We start from the raw sequence: 19,838 nt of genomic DNA on the forward strand, positions 1-19,838 counted from the left end.
TATAGAAATTTAAAAAATATCATAAATTCTCCAAAAACTGCACAAATGGTGAGTAAAAACATTAACAAACAGAATAAAATTACATTTGTAAAAAACAACAACTATTATCTTGTTACAAAATTTAAATGTTATTGTCTGGGGTCTCTAGAGTGTAGACATAAATAAAGACCATCAGAGGGTTAAAGAAAATGAAGGAAACTGTTACAAATCCAATAGTTTTAAACATGGTAAGGGTGTGGCATGAAACGCAGAGATATTTGGGTATCTCATATACAAAGTCACTATCTCGTTACTGCCCTATATGGGGAAATGCAAAATTTATTCCGGGTAGAATAGATGTAGGCTTTAAATTATGGGCAGAGAAAGGTATTAAAAATATAGGGGATTTGTATATAGAAGACAAACTAATGTCCTTTCAAGAAATGATTACTAAATTCGAAATATCTAGAAATATTTTTTTTAGGTATTTGCAAATAAGGAGAAATGTTTTATAAATACACCACCTTTATCTATCTTGGAAAAAGAAGTCACCAAAAATTGTTGTAGTAAAGATCTTGTAGTAAAGATGTTTGTAGAAGGATCTCAGGAGTCTGCAAACTCTCGATTAGAGGCATGGAGGAAGGACCTTAATGAGGAAATATCAATCAATGAATGGAGTCAGACTACAGACGCTCAGAAGCAAACTGTTAAGACAAGATTGAAATTGTTACAGTATAATTGGCTAATGCGAGTTTATGTGACCCCAGTATTATTAAACAAATTCAACAAGAACATTACAGACATCTGTCCTAAATGCAATTTATGTAAAGGTACTTTCTTTCATTGTATATGGGAGTGTGAAGAGATTTTGAAATTCTGGAAGGGAGTGCAGACTATGATAGAGAAAATAATCAATGTTACAATTTCTCTTGAACCAAAATGTTTTATATTAAACTTATATCCTAGTAATCTTAAATTGAGAATTGAGGGGGGGGGGGGGGTCTGTATGTATGTGTTGGTGTATATATTGATTTGTTTCCCTTTGATTATCTGTATGTGAATAAGTGAATGTTTATGTCAAAGTTTGTGTTGTCATGTTATGTCATTTTATCTAAAAAGCAAAAAATAAAAATAAAAAAACAAAAATTTTTTTTTTTTTAAATATCAAAGTTTCTCAGATATCGCAGATATAAATCAGCATGTTCATATTCTGATAACATAGTATTTTTGACAACAATACTGTCAGACTGATACAGATGAGCAATTTGAACAAACTCTTAAAATTTTATTGTTTGTTAAAAATTATATTGCAGTACAATATATTCCTTCTGTTAAATGTAGAAAATGTTCAGAATGAGTCAAAAGGCACATTTGTTTACACTATGTACAGTTCCATCTAAACTCATAAATATTGGGATAAAACAAAGAAGCCCAAAGTAAAAGTGCTGAACAGAATTCTAACTGGAAACATTAATAATATAACAATAATATCATCATCAACAACAGCAACAACAATACATACAATCAGTAGCAGTCTTTAAATGTTTTGCTTTTTATTATTAAAGTGTTCATTTGTGATTTCTTTTCAAAAACGCCGGGGCAGCAGATGAGTATTAAAATTCTGGCATGTTGTCAGGACAAAAAAGGAGTAGAAACACAGTGGGCAAAACACATCTGCAAGGTTTTTTTTTTTTTTTTTTTACACACACACAAAAAAACGCTTAAATTGAGTAACTAGAGCCAATCACAGCCTCAAGGGAACGGGATTGTTTTTTTTGTTCACATGATTTCGCCAATCCAGTAACGGCTTTGCTTGCATCATTTCTCATAAAATTATCACAAAGAAAAACAACAAAAGCAGAGAACTTGTAGTAATACTCGAGCAATATTCCTAAACTCGCATTATCTCTCATACACTTCAAGTCTAGAACACGGTGGCCAGGCCTGTAGAATACAGTAGTCAGTGTCATGTAACGCCGAATCCTTCCCCTCGACTTTTCCTGAGATTAAGCACGACCGTACGGCGCCTGCAAAAAACTGCACAGAAAACTTTGGTGCGATGGGAATCTAGACGCCCGAGCCATAAGAAGAAGAAGAGCGGACCGTCTGAAGCTCGAGCGGAGGAACGAGTGACGCGCAGTGCAGTGGATTTGGTGGCAGGTTGCAGGCTTTTGATTCTGTATTTTGGGAGAAAAATCAAACAAAAACCCTGACAAAAGGCATTGGAAAAAGTGTTCGAACTTCTACAAGTGATTATAATAAAGTCTACCTCTACTAATAATGTCCCTTGGATATAAATAGCAACAATAATAATAGTATTAATAACAATAATAATACGAACAGCAATATCAAAGACACCAATACATTTGCTTTCATTCCAACTACACGAGAATAACACCACCGAAAAGAAAAAAAAAAAACATTGACCTCATACAAACAAACAAAACAAACAAACAAACAAACCCATTGTTTTCTCTTAACAAATATAATATTCTTCGAAAACAATTCAAAAATATCACTTCTGAACAGATATAAAGAGAATCGCGAGTTGTTCGTGGGGCAGTTTTTTTGATTTTTATAATCATTTGTTTGGTTTTTATTGCTAAGTCTCACTTTCTCACTCGGTATGAAGACGTCTCAGCGTGAGGTCCAGTGGTTCAGCGCTCTTTCACCTCATGAAGACCGAGACACACCGAAGCCGACGTCGGGCTGCTTCTGAGCCTCCATCGGCTTTGGCTCTGGTCAAAAGCCTTTTTTTGAAGGGATTTGTGGGCCGGTTCAAACATGTCAGAATGAGAGAGAACTCTGATTGGCTGTTCAGCTTAGCGAACGAGACTGTGCACGAGAATAAAAGTGATGACAGCGAGCAAAGACGACGGGTACAGACAGAAGTCTGCTATAATTTGACGTCATCTTACCTGAGCATTCGAATGCATGAATATTTTCATAATAACATGAGCGTGACTGATATTCAAAATGGTGCTTTTGTGTTACGGTCTGCGTCCTAGTTTCGGTTTCCCTTTTTGAATTTGACTCTTGATGCCTGCTGATATAGATATTTACTTACACGCATGTGCTAGTTGACAGTCGCCTTTACTCCTTTTGGTGCGTTTAAGCGCAGCTTTGTAACCGAGACGACGACGCCGCCGCCGCACTAAGTTCTGGGCTTGGCGTGTTCCCGGGCTTAAGATCTGCAAATAAATAATTTGGTTTCCAATCCCCAAAAGCTCACGACGACCCATCCCGCAATCTATTACATTTTTATAAAATAATCATTTGTTTTTGGACAGTGACGAGTCTATAATATACCTGAGAAATTACACAAGCGGAGTATTCTGCTCGCCATCACTATGACCTCGATATTGTGAACGAATCTGATCCCTGTGTTCATATTACTGAAATGAAGGAGGAAATGGAGGAATTCACAGGGTTGAGGGGGTCAAACAGCAGGTTCATAATCATGCGATCGGGTCCGTACGCCGCACAGATCTCTGGGTAGAGGATAGACACCGGAGGAAATAAATAATATAGCACTACTCTGTCTAGAAATATATATATATATATGTATGTACGCACACAAGACTGCATCTGAAGGAGATAAAGGCACTGATTTAACAGAAGGCATTCATTCGAAAAAGATAAACTCCCTAAGATAGGAAACAGTATACACCAATGTCGTAATAAATAAATATCTCTTTTACCTCGATGTTTTGATGTGATGAAATGGAGGGTGGAAAAGCCCTATTGCTTCAAATAAGGCAAATAAAAACCAAACTGATTTCAAGTGCCCATGTGTTTTAAATCATCTTCATTGAACGTCAATGAGCCGAATGCAACTCTTAGCTTATGGACTGAGAATGACTTGGGAAAAGAAACACAAAACTTTTGACCAGTTGCGTAGCACGAGCCGCTAGGTGGCGTCCCAGTCCACTGATTTAAACTGGATGACGGACTGTCGGTGATCCGAGGATGATCCGTGGATCATGTGATCTAGTGTATCTAAGGGGTCAATGCTGCTGTGTCCATTGGGTAATTGATGTGTCTGTTCGGAGGAAGAGGAAGAGGAAGGAGTGAAGTGCGAGGAGGAGGAGCTTGAGTCAGAGAGGGAGGAGTTTGGAGGACCCGATGCAAAAAGGGAGGAGGAGTAATGAGGAGGCGGAGTCGAGGATGGCAGGGCTTGTGAGGTGAACGGGTACTTGAGTTGCAAGTCGGGCGAAGGGTAACCAAAGTCTAATTCGTCGAAATTAAAGTCACTGTTTGCACCGGACGCTCTCTCGTGAGCGGATTGACTGACGTGCGACTGCACGTGTAACTGTGCGTGTGGTTTTGACAGCTGCACGTGCGAGTTCGATGAATGCGCCATGCGTTGACTGTTCTGGTGCGAGGATTGCGCTGAGGCGACGGTTTGCTGTTGCATTTGATTGAGAAGCCGCAGCACGAGGGATTTATCGTGGCTTCGCTGCAGCTGCGATAAAAGTGCGCTGTATTGCGCGGACGGTTGCGCGTGGGAGCCGCTTTGCTGCGTTAGCACCCCGAATGATGAATGATTCTGCTTTAGTGTGTGAACGTGTTGCTGCGGGATGTTCAAAGCCGCATGCGACGACGACAAGCGCATGTTCGAGTTCAACGGCACTTGTCTGTGTCTCTGCTGCTCCTGGGAAATCAGTTCTTCGAGGTTGTACGTCTCGGGAGCAACCGTGAGTGGACGCGCTCTTCCGACTAGCATCGCTCCGTTTAGGGACACGCCGTTTAGCTCTGGCGCGGGTGGTTTGACGTCCGGCGAAGGGCAGGGGCTGATGGTCAGATCCAGGACCTCGCTGACGGCTTCAGTTTTTGGCTGCACCACAGGTGGCAGAAGGGATTGTGGGTAGTGAAGGTGGTTCGGGAGGGAGTGGGGAGGGTTAGTGACGAGCTTGCGGGCGTTGATCATCTTGGCTAGCATCTCTTGGCGAATACGCTGGTCGTTTGCGAACCGCTCTCTCTCTCGCCGCGCTTTCTTCACCTCCTCGTCCATCCGAGAGAGCTCAGCCCGCACACGGGACACACAGTTTTCTGGGATTTTTATTCCTGAGACACACACAAGATCGTTATTTTGGTAACACTTTACAATAAGGTTCGTTAGCTAGCATTAGTTAACTACATTAGTTAGCATGAAATAATAGTGAGCTGCACTTACACAGCATTTATTAATCTTGGTTCATTTCAGAATTTACTAATACTTTATTAAGATCTTGTTAACATTAGTTAATGCACTGTGCAATTGCAATTATTGGTATGCTAGGAAACATTATTGAGTAGTAACCGATAACAAAAGGTCAACTCACCGACTTGTTTGCTGTTCTGTTTGGTTTTGAGTCGTACGATCTGCAGGATGCTGGAGTTGGTGACGTCCGAGACTATATCAGACACTCGTTTCCAAACCCTCAGCAAAGCTCCGCACAGCATGTGATACTGCCTGAGACGCATGCCCAGAAAACACTCATGCCCCTCCTCAATCTGCTTACACTTACCCTTCCTATGAGGAACACACAGATGTACAACACTATTAAAGTTCGTTCACGTTTACAATACACAGTGAAATTTCATGAGCAAAAATCCAGTCATTTTAATGGGAATTGGTGCGATGAAGAATTGCGTCTGATGGACTTCCAATGGTGAAGAGATTTGCCTATGCATTTACATTTTGTATCATCTGAGAAATTACGCAGAGCAACAGTAAATGTGACCGCACCTTTAGACACACACAAGCTTAATCAGTTTACAGAGTTGCATTACTGTTAAAATAATTAGCTCAAATTGCAATAAAAAACCTAGCAAATAAAAAAAAATTCTGGCACTGAGAAAATCTTAATGTATTAATAGGGTACAAGTCTCTTCTGATTGCTCACACACACACATAATGTCACTCACCAATTGGCATGGGTGCAGCTGCTGAAGGAGAATTCAAATTGAGTTTCCCAGAAATCCTTTGCTTCATCAGGCGTCACCTTTAGAGCGGGAAGAAAAACACTTTACACAAAAGTGCCATGAAAAGTGGCAAAAACTATTTTTAAAATGCCATTGTTGACTATTTTTTATCCATTATATCCATTATTTATGTATTTACAACATTGTATTTTAGGGCTAGTTATGCATTTAGTTCAGTCAATCAAACATCTGTATTCACCGTCTAAATGAGGAAATGAAGTTTTTTTTTTTTCATTATTTTTTTTTTTTCATTATTTTATTTATAACAGTTTTTATACAAGCACAAAACAAAGAAAGATGCACAAAATGTATACAAAGAATATGTTATACATAAAATAAAATAAAAACTTAAAACCATACATAAACTTTAACAAGACAAAACATTAACAATGGAGTGAAGAGATAAAAGAGAGAAGTTATCCATATTACATAGGCTCAAACATATTTCAACTCTTAGAAAGATGCCTAAGGAAGGAGCCCCAGACTTTATCAAATTTTTTAGAAGCATCCACTCTAGAGAAACGAATCCTTTCGAGCTTGAGGGCAGCAACCATTTCAGCGAGCCATTTATGAAAGCTGGGTGGTACAGTGGACTTCCAGTCCATCAAGATCACCCTTTTAGCCACCACCATACCAAACATAAGAGACAGTTGCTGAGAATATGTCCATGCTAATATAGGGTCAGAACATCCAAACAATGCTAACCCCAAATCTGGACTGATATCTTCTCCAACAACGTTTGAGTACCACAGAAAAATATTCTGCCAAAACTCAGAAATCTCAGGACAAAACCAAAAAGTATGAGCATGCGTCCCATCAGCGCTCTTGCATCTATCGCATAACGGGGAAACTGAAGGGTAAATTTGATTAAGTTTAGATTTGGTATAGTGTAATCTATGCAACACTTTAAACTGAATAAGTTGTAATCTTGCATTAAGTCAAGTCAAGTCAAGTCAAGTTTATTTGTATAGCGCTTTTCACAATACAGATTGCATCAAAGCAGCTTCACAGTATTAAATTAAAATAATACAACAAAGTTTGTTTCAAGAGGAATTTATTGATTGATAAAATTAAATTAAATATCCCCAAAATTAACAGAACAGGTATGGATTCGCTTCAGCCCTTCTTCCCAAATCTCGTTTGAGATATTAATTCCGGTGTCATTTTCCCATGCTGCTTTGATGTGATCTGAAGAAACTGAAAAATGAGATGCAAACAAAGAAACAAACCGAGTCACCAATTGTTTGGCATTAGGGGGTTGACCAAAAAGATCATACAGATAATGATCCTGAGGTAACTCCTGAAACTCAGTAAAAGAATGTTTAATTTAGTGGCGCACCTGTAGATATCGGAAAAATTGTGATTGGGAAAGATCAAAGGTTTTATACAAGTGCTCGAAAGTGGCAAATTGTCCATCAATATAGAAGTCCTTAATCATGGTCAGTCCTTTGCTTCTCCACAGTAAAAATACCTTATCTGACTGGCCAGGCAAAAAATGATGATTATCACAGATGGACTGGCGCACTGAGGAACGCGTAATATTCAAAACAGTCTTCAGTTGATTTAAAATTCTAATGGAATTGAGCACAACAACATTTTTACATTGTGACTTCTTAAAAGGTACAGGGTTCGAAAAAAGAATAGCAGCAAGAGAGCTACCAACAACTGACCGAGCCTCCATGTACAGCCACCTGGGTTTGGATGTCCATCAGTTTATCAGCAGATTGATCACTAAGCCGCCAGAACATCATAGCCCTGGCATTAGCAGCCCAATAATAACGACGGAAAACAGGTAGCGCTAGACCACCCAACTCTTTTGGCTTCTGCAAATGGTCCTTAGAAATTCGATGTGCTCTATAACCCCAAATAAATGGCAAAACGAGAGAATCTAATTGTTTAAAAAAAGAATGTGGCAAATATATAGGCAGGTTCTGAAAAAGATAAACAAAACGAGGTAGAGAGACCATTTTAATAGCATTGACCCGACCGATTAAAGATAACGGAAGCACCCTCCATTTATCAATAGATATTTTAAACTTATTTATGGCTTCTGCAAAATTTTGAGTGAAAATTTGTTTAAATTTTTTCGGAATGATTAACCCTAAATAAGTGAAATGATCCTCTGTTACTCTAAAAGGTAATGACCTCCGAAACTGAGCATCCAACCCTTCCCCCAAGGGCATGAAAACACTTTTCTCCCAATTAACAGAATAACCAGAAAAAGAGCCAAAAACCTCAAGTGATTCCATTAAAAATGGCAAAGCAGAAGAAGGGTCACTCAATTATAAAAGCAGGTCGTCTGCATATAAGGAAAGTTTAACCTCAGAATGACCACATGATATATGGTCCTTCGGATGAGACGTAAAACCGAGGTCCTGACTCTCTGTGGTCATTAAAAATCCCATGGCATTTCTGGTAAAGAGTAGGGGTGTAACCCCGGTGTCCTGGCCACATTCCACCCATTGGCCCTTGCCAATCATGGCCTCCTAATAATCCCCTTACATTGAATTGGCTCTATCACTCTCTCTCCTCTCTCCACCTATAGCTGGTGTGTGGTGAGCGCACTGGCGCCGTTGTACTGTGGCTGCCGTCGCATCATCCAAGTGGATGCTGCACACTGGAGGTGGTTGAGGAGAGATCCCCTGATATGATTGTAAAGCGCTTTGGGTGTACAGTAGTACATATGAAAGCGCTATATAAATGCCTCATTCATTCATTCATTCATTCATATACCCCTGATCTCAGAATGATTACGAAGATGGATGGCCAGGGGTTCTAAAGCTAGATCAAATAACAATGGGCTTAGACAACAGCCCTGTCGTGTACCTCGCTGAAGAGGAAAGAAAGCAGACCTATCCGAATTAGTGAGTATTGCAGATTTGGGAGAAGAATAAAGCATTTTTATGATTCGTTTGTAATTCTCACCAAAGCCAAACCGATCCAGCACAGAAAACATATAACTCCATTCTATTCGATCGAAGGCCTTTTCAGCGTCTAAAGAAAGAACAGCTGCCTTAGAGCTCTTACTCTGCTTACTGTACAAAATATTTAGCAGGCGACGTGAATTAAAAAAAGAAAATCGTCCTGGGACAAAGCCAGTTTGGTCTGGGTGAATTAACGAGGCCACATGCTTATTCAGATGGGTGGCTAAAATCTTGGTAATTACTTTTTGATCGCAATTAAGAAGACTTATTGGCCTATAACTAGAAGGCTCCGTAACATCTCTGTCTTTTTTCTTCAAAAGGCATACATGTGCCTCATAAAAAGAGTCGGGAAATATTTCCCTCTCAATCGAATGGTTTTACCATTCTAAGTAACAAAGGAGCAATTGCATTTGCATTAGCCTTATAGAATTCCACCCCAAACCCATCAGGGCCTGAGGCTTTACCATTAGAAAATGAATTAATTGCCTCCAAAATTTCACAGAGAGTAAACGGTTCCTCTAATTCCTCTCTGGCACATTCATTAAGTTTTGGAAAGTCCACCGCATCAAGGAATTGCTGTCCTGTAATGTTCAGTTCAGAACAGTTGGATGAGTAAAGCTGCTTATAAAATTCAACAAAACGATTATTGATTTCTTTAGGATGTGTTACTAAAGTACCATTCTGAGATTTAATTTGATGAATGGCCCTACTAGCCTGCACACCTTTTAGTTGCCTGGCAAGAAGCTTATCTGCCTTATCACCCAATTCAAATTGTTTCTGTTTAAGTTTAATTAACAAATTAGAGACATGATCACTCAAAATAGAGTTATATTCATATTTCAACTTAAGAATAGCGTTAAGGTCACTCTGAGCTTTAGATGAACGGAACATTTGTTCTAAAGATGGAAGTGTTGATTCTATCTCAGCCAGGCGCTTAGGCTTCTCCCTCCTCAAAGAGGATTCATATGCAATAATATGACCTCTCAACACTACTTTACATGTTTCCCACAGACAAGAGTCTGAAACATCCCCCTTGTCGTTAGTCTCCAAAAATTGGTGTAAACACTTAGACATGTAAGACTGAAACTGTTTATCCATTAATAATTGAGGATTGAAACGCCAACAATACTGCGCCTTTGGTAGTGAAATTTTCAGACCCATAGAAACAGGGCTATGATCAGAAATCAAAATATTATTATACTTGGACCGAGTCACCCCCTGAATTAGTTTGGAGTCAATAATAAAATAGTCAATACGTGTATAGGATTTGTGAACCTGAGAAAAAAAGGAATAATCACGAGCAGTCGGATTAAGTAATCTCCATATATCCACAAGATTCATGTATTTTATCAAATTATTTAAAACACCAACCGATTGAATAGGATGAGGAACTTGTGAAGAATGACGATCAAGATGAGGATCCAAATAACAGTTAAAGTCTCCAGCAATTATCACATTAGTCGAGTTAGTATCTGGAATAAGTCCAAATAATTTCCTGAAAAAAGCCCATTTATTTGGTCCATAAACATTAATACATGTAATCGGGAAATTATTAATACATCCGGATACAATAATATATCTTCCCGCTGGGTCAGACACCACAGATTGCATTCGGAAAGGAATAGATTTCCTAAAAAGTATAGCCACCCCTCTGGCTTTAGAGGAAAAAGTGGATTGATAAACTTGTGAGATCCAATTTGCCCTAAGCCGAACCTGTTCGCTGGGTCTAATATGGGTTTCCTGAAGAAAAATAATATCAGCCGACAATGACTTTAAATGTGCAAAAACGTTTCCCCTTTTAATCGGGTGCCCCATTCCTCTTACATTCCAACTTACAAATGTAATATTCACTTCAGCATCGCTATTACTATTAGTAGTAGTGTCACTACTCATACGGCATCTTAAAGAACATAAACACAAAAATAGTAATAATCGTAGCATTATCTGGTGCAACACAAAACATAAAAAAAGAACTCAAGAACTCCCCACAGCTGCTCCAAGAACCGAAGCAGCAAGTATTCCCCATCAGCTCGGAGACAACAAGAGTGCAAAGTTAAACTAAGCTTACCTTAGCCCCAAAAAGAGCAGAAATAACGAAACACACAAGGAGTAGGCTAACACACACCCACAGAAATAAAGCTGCTCTCCGCCGCGCAAATAGTCATTCAACTGAAATACGTACCACGATGAAAAGAGAATAACAAAATAATCCAAAAATAGTCCACTTCAGATAATCGAGGACCATACTCAGATCAAGCTGAGTAGAGTCACACATAAAAGTTACGCTGAGTCATTCGACAAGTTATCAACAAACTTCTTAGCCTCCTCAGGAGATTCAAAAGTGCGCTCCCGCCCGTTGTGATGCAGTGTCAGTTTCGCTGGAAAACGCAGGGACCATTTCAATCCGGCCTCCCGTAGAGCTTTCGTGACTGAACTGAAAGCACGTCGCCTCGCGGTCACCTCCGGAGTATAGTCAGGGAAGATGTGAATCCGCTTTCCTTTATATTCCAGAGGAAACTTTTCACGGCTCAGACGAAGGATTAAATCTTTATCCCGATCATTGTGGATCCGTGCGATTATAGTGCGAGGTCTTTGTCCTTCAGACGGCTTGGGTAGCAGAGCCCGATGAGCTCGGTCGATTTTCACAGGTTTAGGGAAGTTGTCTCGACCGAAGAGCTCAGTGATCAAGTCTGAAATGAACACAGAGGGGCGTCCCCGTTCCTCATCTCGGTTATTCCCACAAATTTGAGGTTTAGCCTGCGAGAGCGTCCCTCCAAGTCATTCAGTTTAGTCCAGAGAGATTTATTTTCCGCACGCAAATCTTCACACACCTTTTCGACCGCACCGAGGCGTAAATCAGTCCCGTTCAGGGCACCTTCAATCTCCACCACTTTTTGTTTAATGCCGGCCTGTTCTGACTGCAAGTTAACCAGCGTGGCGTCCAACGCATCCAAGCGAACACTTAGAGCTGTCATCTTGTCCTCTATCAGTTTTTTTAAATCATCTCCTTGGGCACCACATTTCACATTTCCCTGTGCGATAGAATCACTTGAATTGGCGTCCTCCTTAGCTGCAACGGTTTTTGAAGATTTCTTCGACGCCATTTTGCGCACACCGAATAATCGCGCTCAATCCACTTAAACTTCACGAAATATTCAAAACAACTGACAACTGGTAACTCTCAAAAGGTTGTTATCGCCTGTTAGGTGAACTGATGGTACTTAATTTACAAAAACAATCAAAATCTAGTGTCAGCGGAGAAGAGCTCTGTAAAAAGCGACTACTCCATGAACATGAGTTTTTGATTAGAAAAATTATAAAATCAACTCTGAAAACACTTAAAGCAACTCTTGAAAGTTAAATTGTTTTCAGAGTATTTATTAAAGAGGACACATTATGCCCTTGAGTCTTGATTTTGGGCTCCTACTAGAACAGGTGTTAATTATTTTCCCATGTTCTCGTCTCTTCCCAGTCGGTCAGTAACGCTCTGTTTAGTTCCTGTCTCTATGAAGCTCCTCCTTCTGAAAAGCACACTGTGCTCTGACTGGTCAGCTAGACAGGTGTGCTGTGGTTGGTCGGGCGCTTCGAGTGTGTTTGGGAAATGCCCCGCCCCTTACCATAACCGCCAGTTTAAAGGTGCCATGTGTAAAAATTGAGGTAAAAATATCCAAAAAATGAGCTACACGCATCAAAAGAATGAGAAGAAATAAGGGCGATGATGTCATTAAAAAAATGTCAAGTTATAGTGCTGCAGAGATATCAACCTTAATTAGCATTAGCATTACTAGCCACGGCCCGACAGGTGTCGTAATACCAGTTTCGGCCATGGGAGGCGGTATGCGGGCAACATAACCACCAGCCAAAGATGCAATACACGAATAACTCGCACGGCTTGTGGGCGTACTTGAACCTGATGTCAATCGTGTGGAAAGTACAGCCTACTACTTCATTTCAATTCAGGGAAGAGAGCGGAAGGATGGCTGAAGCCCTTGGCAAGAGACCCCTACCATCCCACCACCCGCTGCAGGGAAAAAAACGCGCTCTGAGGCACAAATCAAATCAGATAAGAAAAGGACCGCTCGTCACAGTCCGGGCTCGAAAGTGCGAGGGACGGCGAGCGAACTGCAGCGCATAGCCCTATTTTACAACGTTCAGCACCCATTCTGACACGCCCGGGATCGCTTCCCATGCTTTCGCACGCATAGCTAGGGGCAGAATGGTCTCCGTGTTCTGACCGCCGCACTGCGCGGGTTCGAGAAACTGAAACGGAGGTATCAACGCGGCGCGCGCGCCCTCGTTGTCTGAATATTGCTGCTCGCTGACGACAGCAGCCGGCTGTTTCACATTCAATGACTCGGTCGCTAAGGACGGAGAACAATTTGTGGCGCGAACAGGTCATTTGTAGCCTACTGTATCTTTCAACAGTGTTCGTGTTTTTTTTACTATAGTAGAGATGATCGGTTCACGTGCGCTGTCTGATGTTGACCAATGATGTTGACAGAATGCTGTCTGTCAAATTAATTTAATTCAAACAATGTGTATATACAACTCAAAATGTAATATGAACAAAACGAATATGAACATATTCACTGGTAAAGGTGAAGGGGAGTAGCTTGAAGATGTCATGTTTCAAAATCACTTGACATCACCCAACGTTCCACTGGAGGCAAAACGTCCTCTATTAGGCTTCGGCTATGGCTCTCTAGGGTTGTTGTGAAGGTAGGGGCGGAGCATAGAGACTATGCCGTTTCTCGTCTGTTACTCTAGAGTAGACCAATTCACTTTATGGAGGTATACTGCCCCCATCTGGTATGGAATGTGGAGTATGACTTGATTTTTTTTGCCAGACAATCCACATGGCACCTTTAACACACTACTAACTAACTCAACCAGGCCCCGCCCCTTTATTCTGCATATTAATTATTTAAATGAGGAATATTGTGACGTGTTCGTTCCCGGAAAAAACTCAAGACTAAAATGGAGGCGTTTCAGGAGTTCAGAAACACTGACACTGATATAGAGAAGAACTCAGCAACATTACACACTTAACAAAGATGAACATGTGACAAAAGCATAACAGGTCCTCTTGAAATTACAATCTGGTATTGAGCTCAGGTTTAGACCAAACAACCAATCATACATTTGTGTTCCTGACAAACCCGCTCTCTACCACCAGATGTCACTGTGCAACAAGAGCTCTGAGAGATTTAACATTACACTGATGTGTGTGAGATGTAGGGTCATACCTTGTAGTATCTCAGGAGTAGGTTGTCCAGGTTTTCGGGATGAGCCTGTTTACCGATGTTGGGTTTATATAGGATGAGGTTTCGCCCACGACCCTGTTCCGCAAGCAGGACACACGGCTGGTTCCCACGCAGCTGAACACACAGAAACACACTTTCCTTTAGGAAAATACTCAAAGATGGCTGGTAACTGGAAACATTTTAACATTTGTAGGGCTGTCACAAACAATTATTTTGGTACTCAAGTAATCAGTCGATTATTTTAACGATTAATCGGATACATTTTTTGTTCTAAAAATAGACCTCAGGTGAACAAAATGACTTAAAATATATATGAGGCAAGAATAATTGGTTTAACTAAAGTATAAAGAGCAAGTGATCATATGGTTTTATTGAACAACACTGCAGAAACACAATGTATTATACATGAGACGCACGTATTTAATTAAAGCACATATATATATGCTATTAAACCCACAGCACATATATCGGTTTAATTTAATCACAGCCTTTGTGAATTCACCAAAGCATTATGCTGTTATGATTATTAAATGCATTTACTATGCATCCTTTTAAAACAGTCTTATAATGCGGTTCATGCGGATTATTTAAAATAGAGTACTCACATTTAATTGATGAATCAATTCAATAGAAAACAAATGCATAAACATATCAAGCATGAGTTACTGTCAGACATCAGTGTATGTGTTTTGTACCTTGTTTGAGAGGTAAAACCCTTCATATTCTCCAGAGAGTTTCTCTGCTTTACTGCAGGCCTCTTCCCAGGGCATCCCACGATCCACACTGATCTGAACACAGCCACAGAACAACGTCAGGACATTTATCACACTGACAACTGGTGAAAAGTCTGGGGTAAAGTAAGACTTTTGACTTTTTGTTTGTTGAAAGAGTCTCTTCTGCTCAACAAGGCTGCATTTATTTGATCAAAAATACAGTAAAACAGTGAAATATTACAACTTGAAACAGCTGTTTTCTATGTGAATATATTGTAAACTTATTTATTCCTGTGATCAAAGCTGAATTTTCAGCATCATTTATCCAGACTCACATGATCCTTCAGAAATCATTCTAATATGATGATTTGATGCTCAAGAAACAATTATGATGATTATCAGTGTTGAAAACAGTTGTGCTGCTTCATATTTTTGAGGAAACCGTGATATTTTTTTCAAGATTCTTCGATGAATAGAAAGCATTTGCTTGAAATAGAATCTTTTGTTATGCCTGGTTCAGATTACACGCACACACTCACTCTCGCTCACTCATGCACGCACACACACTCACTCATGTGTGCACTAGGGCTGCATCTAACGATTATTTTTGTTGTCGATTAATCTGTCGATTATTTCTTCGATTAGTCGACTAATCTAACGATTATTTTTCCGATTAATCTAATGATTATTTTGGGGATTAGCTGATTTATCCATTGGCAAACTTTCCATTAAATAATAAGTACAACAATATATCAGCTGTATTTTGAAGAGGGTAGTGCATCTGTATATTATTTTAACATGAAATCTATGAAAGATGACAAAAAAAATGTATTTCAGAAAGGGTAATTGTCATTTTATTATGAAATATGCGAACAGGAAGCATTTTAAACTTTATTTTTAACTAATGGTACTATTTCATAAAATGTAAGATACACAGGCCTATTTAGGAAATGTGTTTACTATAGTCTGTTATTAATTACCGTAGTGGGAGTATGATTTACTCAATTAACTTGTCCGAAAATGCACTTGTGTTTATCTGCAAAAAGGTTCACAAACACTAGATTGCAGCCTATAGGCTACTGTTAAATATAATGTTAGCCGTTTGTTTTTAAAGTCTACATTAGACATCTGCGCGGGACGGATTTCAACCTTAATAATTCCTAAAAAGCTGACATCTCAGTTCATCGCGATCTCACAAATCTCTGTTATTATAAATTAAACTGGCTGCACAATGAATCTTTCATAATATCTACACTTTGTTTGCTATAATCAGATGATTTGCCAGTATGCAGAATTCAGCACTGAACAAAAAGTCCATTTTGAGCGGTGAGGGGATTCTATCTTAAATGCATCTGATTGGCGTTCAAGAAATCAACACATATGTCTGTGATTGGCTACATTGTTCAACGCTGCAAACATGTTATAAATAGATAGAGACTCTGGCCTGTAAATCGTTTCTATTTTGTTTTAGTTGTTCTTGTTGCTTTTGTGCAACAGATGAATGAAATTTTATTAGTTTTTAGATGTTCAATTTATAGATAATTCTATTTTGTGGGAGTCCCGCGAATCGTTTTATTCTCCCGCAACCAGCACACACACGAGTGCATTACCGCCCGCGCCCGCACTCGGCCATCAGATCGTGGGTCCCGCGGGAGTGCAGGTCTCTAGTCTACATGTGCATACACAACTTTTAAAAACTGACAAATGCACTGAAAGCTTCGTTAACAGATTTAAGTTTAAGTTATAAATTAAAGTCCATTTTATCGTCGCCGAATGGGGAATAGTTTGCATAGTGAACAAAGCACCTTTCTGTTTGGCCGTAGTTTAAAGTATTCCCATACTTTGGATGATCGTGGTCTGTCATTTTAACCATGAGAGGGAGCAGAAGCCGCCATTACTCGATATTTAAACGTAAATAATTAATGTGACGCGTCGACGCATTTCATGCGTGTCGACGTATTTTCATAGTCGACGTAATCGATGACGTCAACGCGTCGTTGCGGCCCTAGTGTGCACACACACTCACTCACTCACTCACTCACACACACACACACACACTCACTCTTGGCAGAACCCGTCCAGGAGGACCGGAAAAAAGAATTAAACATGCTAGTCTTTTTATGGTGATGTCGTGAAGCATCGCAGACGCGGCGTCGGTTGTCGTCCACTATGAAAGTGAAAGTGACACGTGACGGCCAAGTATGGTAACCCATACTTGGAATTTGACTTCTGCATTTAACCCATCCAAGTTAATGCACACACATTAGGAGCAGAGTAGTGAGTAGTTAACACACACACTGCAAACGTGGATACACACACCCAGAGCAGCGGGCAGCCTTTGTGTGGCGCCCGGGGAGCGATTAGGGGTTAGGTGCCTTGCTCAAGGGCACCTCAGTCATTTCCCACCAGTTCTGGAATCGAACCAGCAACCTTTGGGTTACCAGTTCAACTCCCTAACCACTAGGCCATGACTGCCCCCCACTAGGCCATGACTGCCCCCCACTAGGCCATGACTGCACCATGACACACTATATGAGATGAAATGATCGAATCTTGCGTCCCGACGCCCGATGTCGTTTACGAATCCCCACGACACCCTACGTCAAACGGATTGTGCCAAAATAGGGCTAAAACCGTGTAATCTGAACCAGGCATTACATTATTAATGTCTTTACAGTCACTTCTGATCACTTTATTGTGTCCTCACTGAATAAAAGTATTCATTTCTTAAGAGGTGTTTGTGTTCTGTACTTGAACAGTGTGTCTCAAGCCTGACCGCTGTTGGATCACAGTCAGGTCAAGGTCAGGAATACAGATTTTCCTCTCATGTACCTTATAGAGGATGACCTGGCCCTCCTGAGGGTTTCCTGGAGTTAGAAACTTCTCCTGCGTTTCCTCGTGAATCTCATCATTACCAGGAGCGAGATCTGAACACACCGGACATAAGAACATCAATCTCCTCATACACACATACAGCTCCTCGCTGCAAAAAATGCCTTTCTTACTTAGTATTTTTGTCTGGTTTCCAGTCCAAATATCTAACAATTCTTAAATCAAGATGCATTTACTAGATAAGTAAAATTAGATAAGATATTATGTCTTGTTTTCAGGGGTAAGAAAAATAATCTTGTTTCTGTTTGAATTAAGATTATTTTTCTTAAAGGAGAAGTTCACTTTTAAAAAAACTTTTGCTGATAATTTACTCACCCCCATGTCATCCAAGATGTCCATGTCTTTCTTTCTTCAGTCGAAAAGAAATTAAGGTTTTTGATGAAAACATTCCAGGATTTTTTCACATATTATGGATTCCATTGGGACCCAAACGGTTCAAGGTCCAAATGACAGTTTCATTGCCGCTTCAAAGGGCTTTAAACGATACCAGACGATGAATAAGGGTCTTATCTAGCGAAACGATCGGTCATTTCAAAAATAAAATAAAAAGTTGACGTTTTATAAGCACAAATGTTCGGCTTGCTCTGTTCTGTGATGCGCGTTCGTGACGTCACGTAATACGCAATTACGTTGAAAAGGTCACGCTTGAAAAATTGAAGAAAATGTTCTTTTTGGCTTTTTAATATTAAAACACTCAGGATGCGCACACGAAATGGGCATTTTAAACGATAAACTGACACAAATACATTTGAAAATGTTTATATGGTCCTCCTTCCGCACATTTGTAAACACATCAAACTTGACCTTTTCAACGTAATTGCGTATTACGTGACGTCACGAACGCGCATCACAGAACAGAGCAAGGCGAACATTTGTGCTTATAAAACGTCAACTTTTTATTTTATTTTTTAAATGACCGATCGTTTCGCTAGATAAGACCCTTATTCATCGTCTGGTATCGTTTAAAGCCCTTTGAAGCGGCAATGAAACTGTCATTTGGACCTTGAACCGTTTGGGTCCCAATGGAATCCATAATATGTGGAAAAATCCTGGAATGTTTTCATCAAAAACCTTAATTTCTTTTCGACTGAAGAAAGAAAGACATGGACATCTTGGATGACATGGGGGTGAGTAAATTATCAGCAAAAGTTTTTTCAAAAGTGAACTTCTCCTTTAACCCATGGACAGACAATTTAGCTTGTTTTAAGCAAAAAATTCACTTAATTTTGATTAATTCCACAGAAAACAAGATATAATATCTTATGGCATTTTACTACTTTAGTAAATCCATCTTGATTTAAGAATTTTTAGATATTTGGACTGGAAACAAGACAAAAAAGCATTTTTTGCAGTGCTCTACTGCTATGAAAACATGCCAGATAAACATCTGTGCTTAATGACAGCATTAATACTGTGAATCATTTTTAAAATTAAATAAATAAAACTAAAACAGTCTGAGGTGCACATTCAGATGATTCCTCACCCAATATTCCCATGTCATATTTTCCCTCTTTTTTGTCCTTGTTGATCAGGTAGTCGAAGTTATCGGTGAAGTACTGGAACAGAAAGTTCTGCTGATGGACCTCCAAACCCAAAATACGGTTCAGAAACTTAGTGAGAGTGCAGTCTGGGTAACAGGAAGAAAAGAAAGTCAATTAGCCACTAGGTTTCATATAACTTGCAAATAATCAATGCATTTAATTTACTTACATACAAGCAAAAACTCTACAGACAGGATTAACCTCAGTTATGCATCACCACAATATTACATTACATCCGGATGCTACATCATATCCTGAACAAATGTACATTACCCATAAACATTGTTCTCAGGATATGAATCTAACATCTGAGTAAATCAGCCAACATCAATAATATCAAAATAGCCAAATATCGGCACACGGTCACGCTTTATTTGAAAGGTGCCTTACATACAGTGTAATTATACATTTAAGTACTAAGTAATATCAATTAATAGGAATATCGGTATCGATATAAAAAGTGGTATCGGGGCATCCCTATCAATTAACAAAATGTACTTACTATAGGCTTAAAATTAGGGTTAATTGCATGTAATTATGCATAATTTACTGGTATTA

The 19,838-nt window shown here is 39.6% G+C and overlaps 1 protein-coding gene across 4 annotated transcripts in view; it reads right to left on the minus strand.

Annotated features, from left to right (window-relative positions):
* Window positions 1–1,238: 1,238 nt before the first annotated feature.
* sbno2a (strawberry notch homolog 2a) overlaps window positions 1,239–19,838 on the minus strand; it is a 66,174-nt gene continuing 47,574 nt past the window's right edge. For all 4 annotated transcript variants that reach the window (XM_082172921.1, XM_082172922.1, XM_082172923.1 and 1 more), the window contains exons 26-32: window positions 19,223–19,366; window positions 17,680–17,774; window positions 14,830–14,922; window positions 14,117–14,248; window positions 5,890–5,966; window positions 5,304–5,494; window positions 1,239–5,046 (exon numbers count right to left, since the gene is read on the minus strand). In XM_082172921.1, coding sequence (XP_082029047.1) covers window positions 3,890–5,046; window positions 5,304–5,494; window positions 5,890–5,966; window positions 14,117–14,248; window positions 14,830–14,922; window positions 17,680–17,774; window positions 19,223–19,366 — 1,889 coding nt within the window. In that variant the 3' untranslated portion in view covers window positions 1,239–3,889. The remainder of the gene's footprint in view (window positions 5,047–5,303; window positions 5,495–5,889; window positions 5,967–14,116; window positions 14,249–14,829; window positions 14,923–17,679; window positions 17,775–19,222; window positions 19,367–19,838) is intronic.

This window comes from Leuciscus leuciscus (genome assembly GCF_965113295.1).
Source record: "Leuciscus leuciscus genome assembly, chromosome: 6".
Lineage (NCBI taxonomy): Eukaryota > Metazoa > Chordata > Actinopteri > Cypriniformes > Leuciscidae > Leuciscus > Leuciscus leuciscus.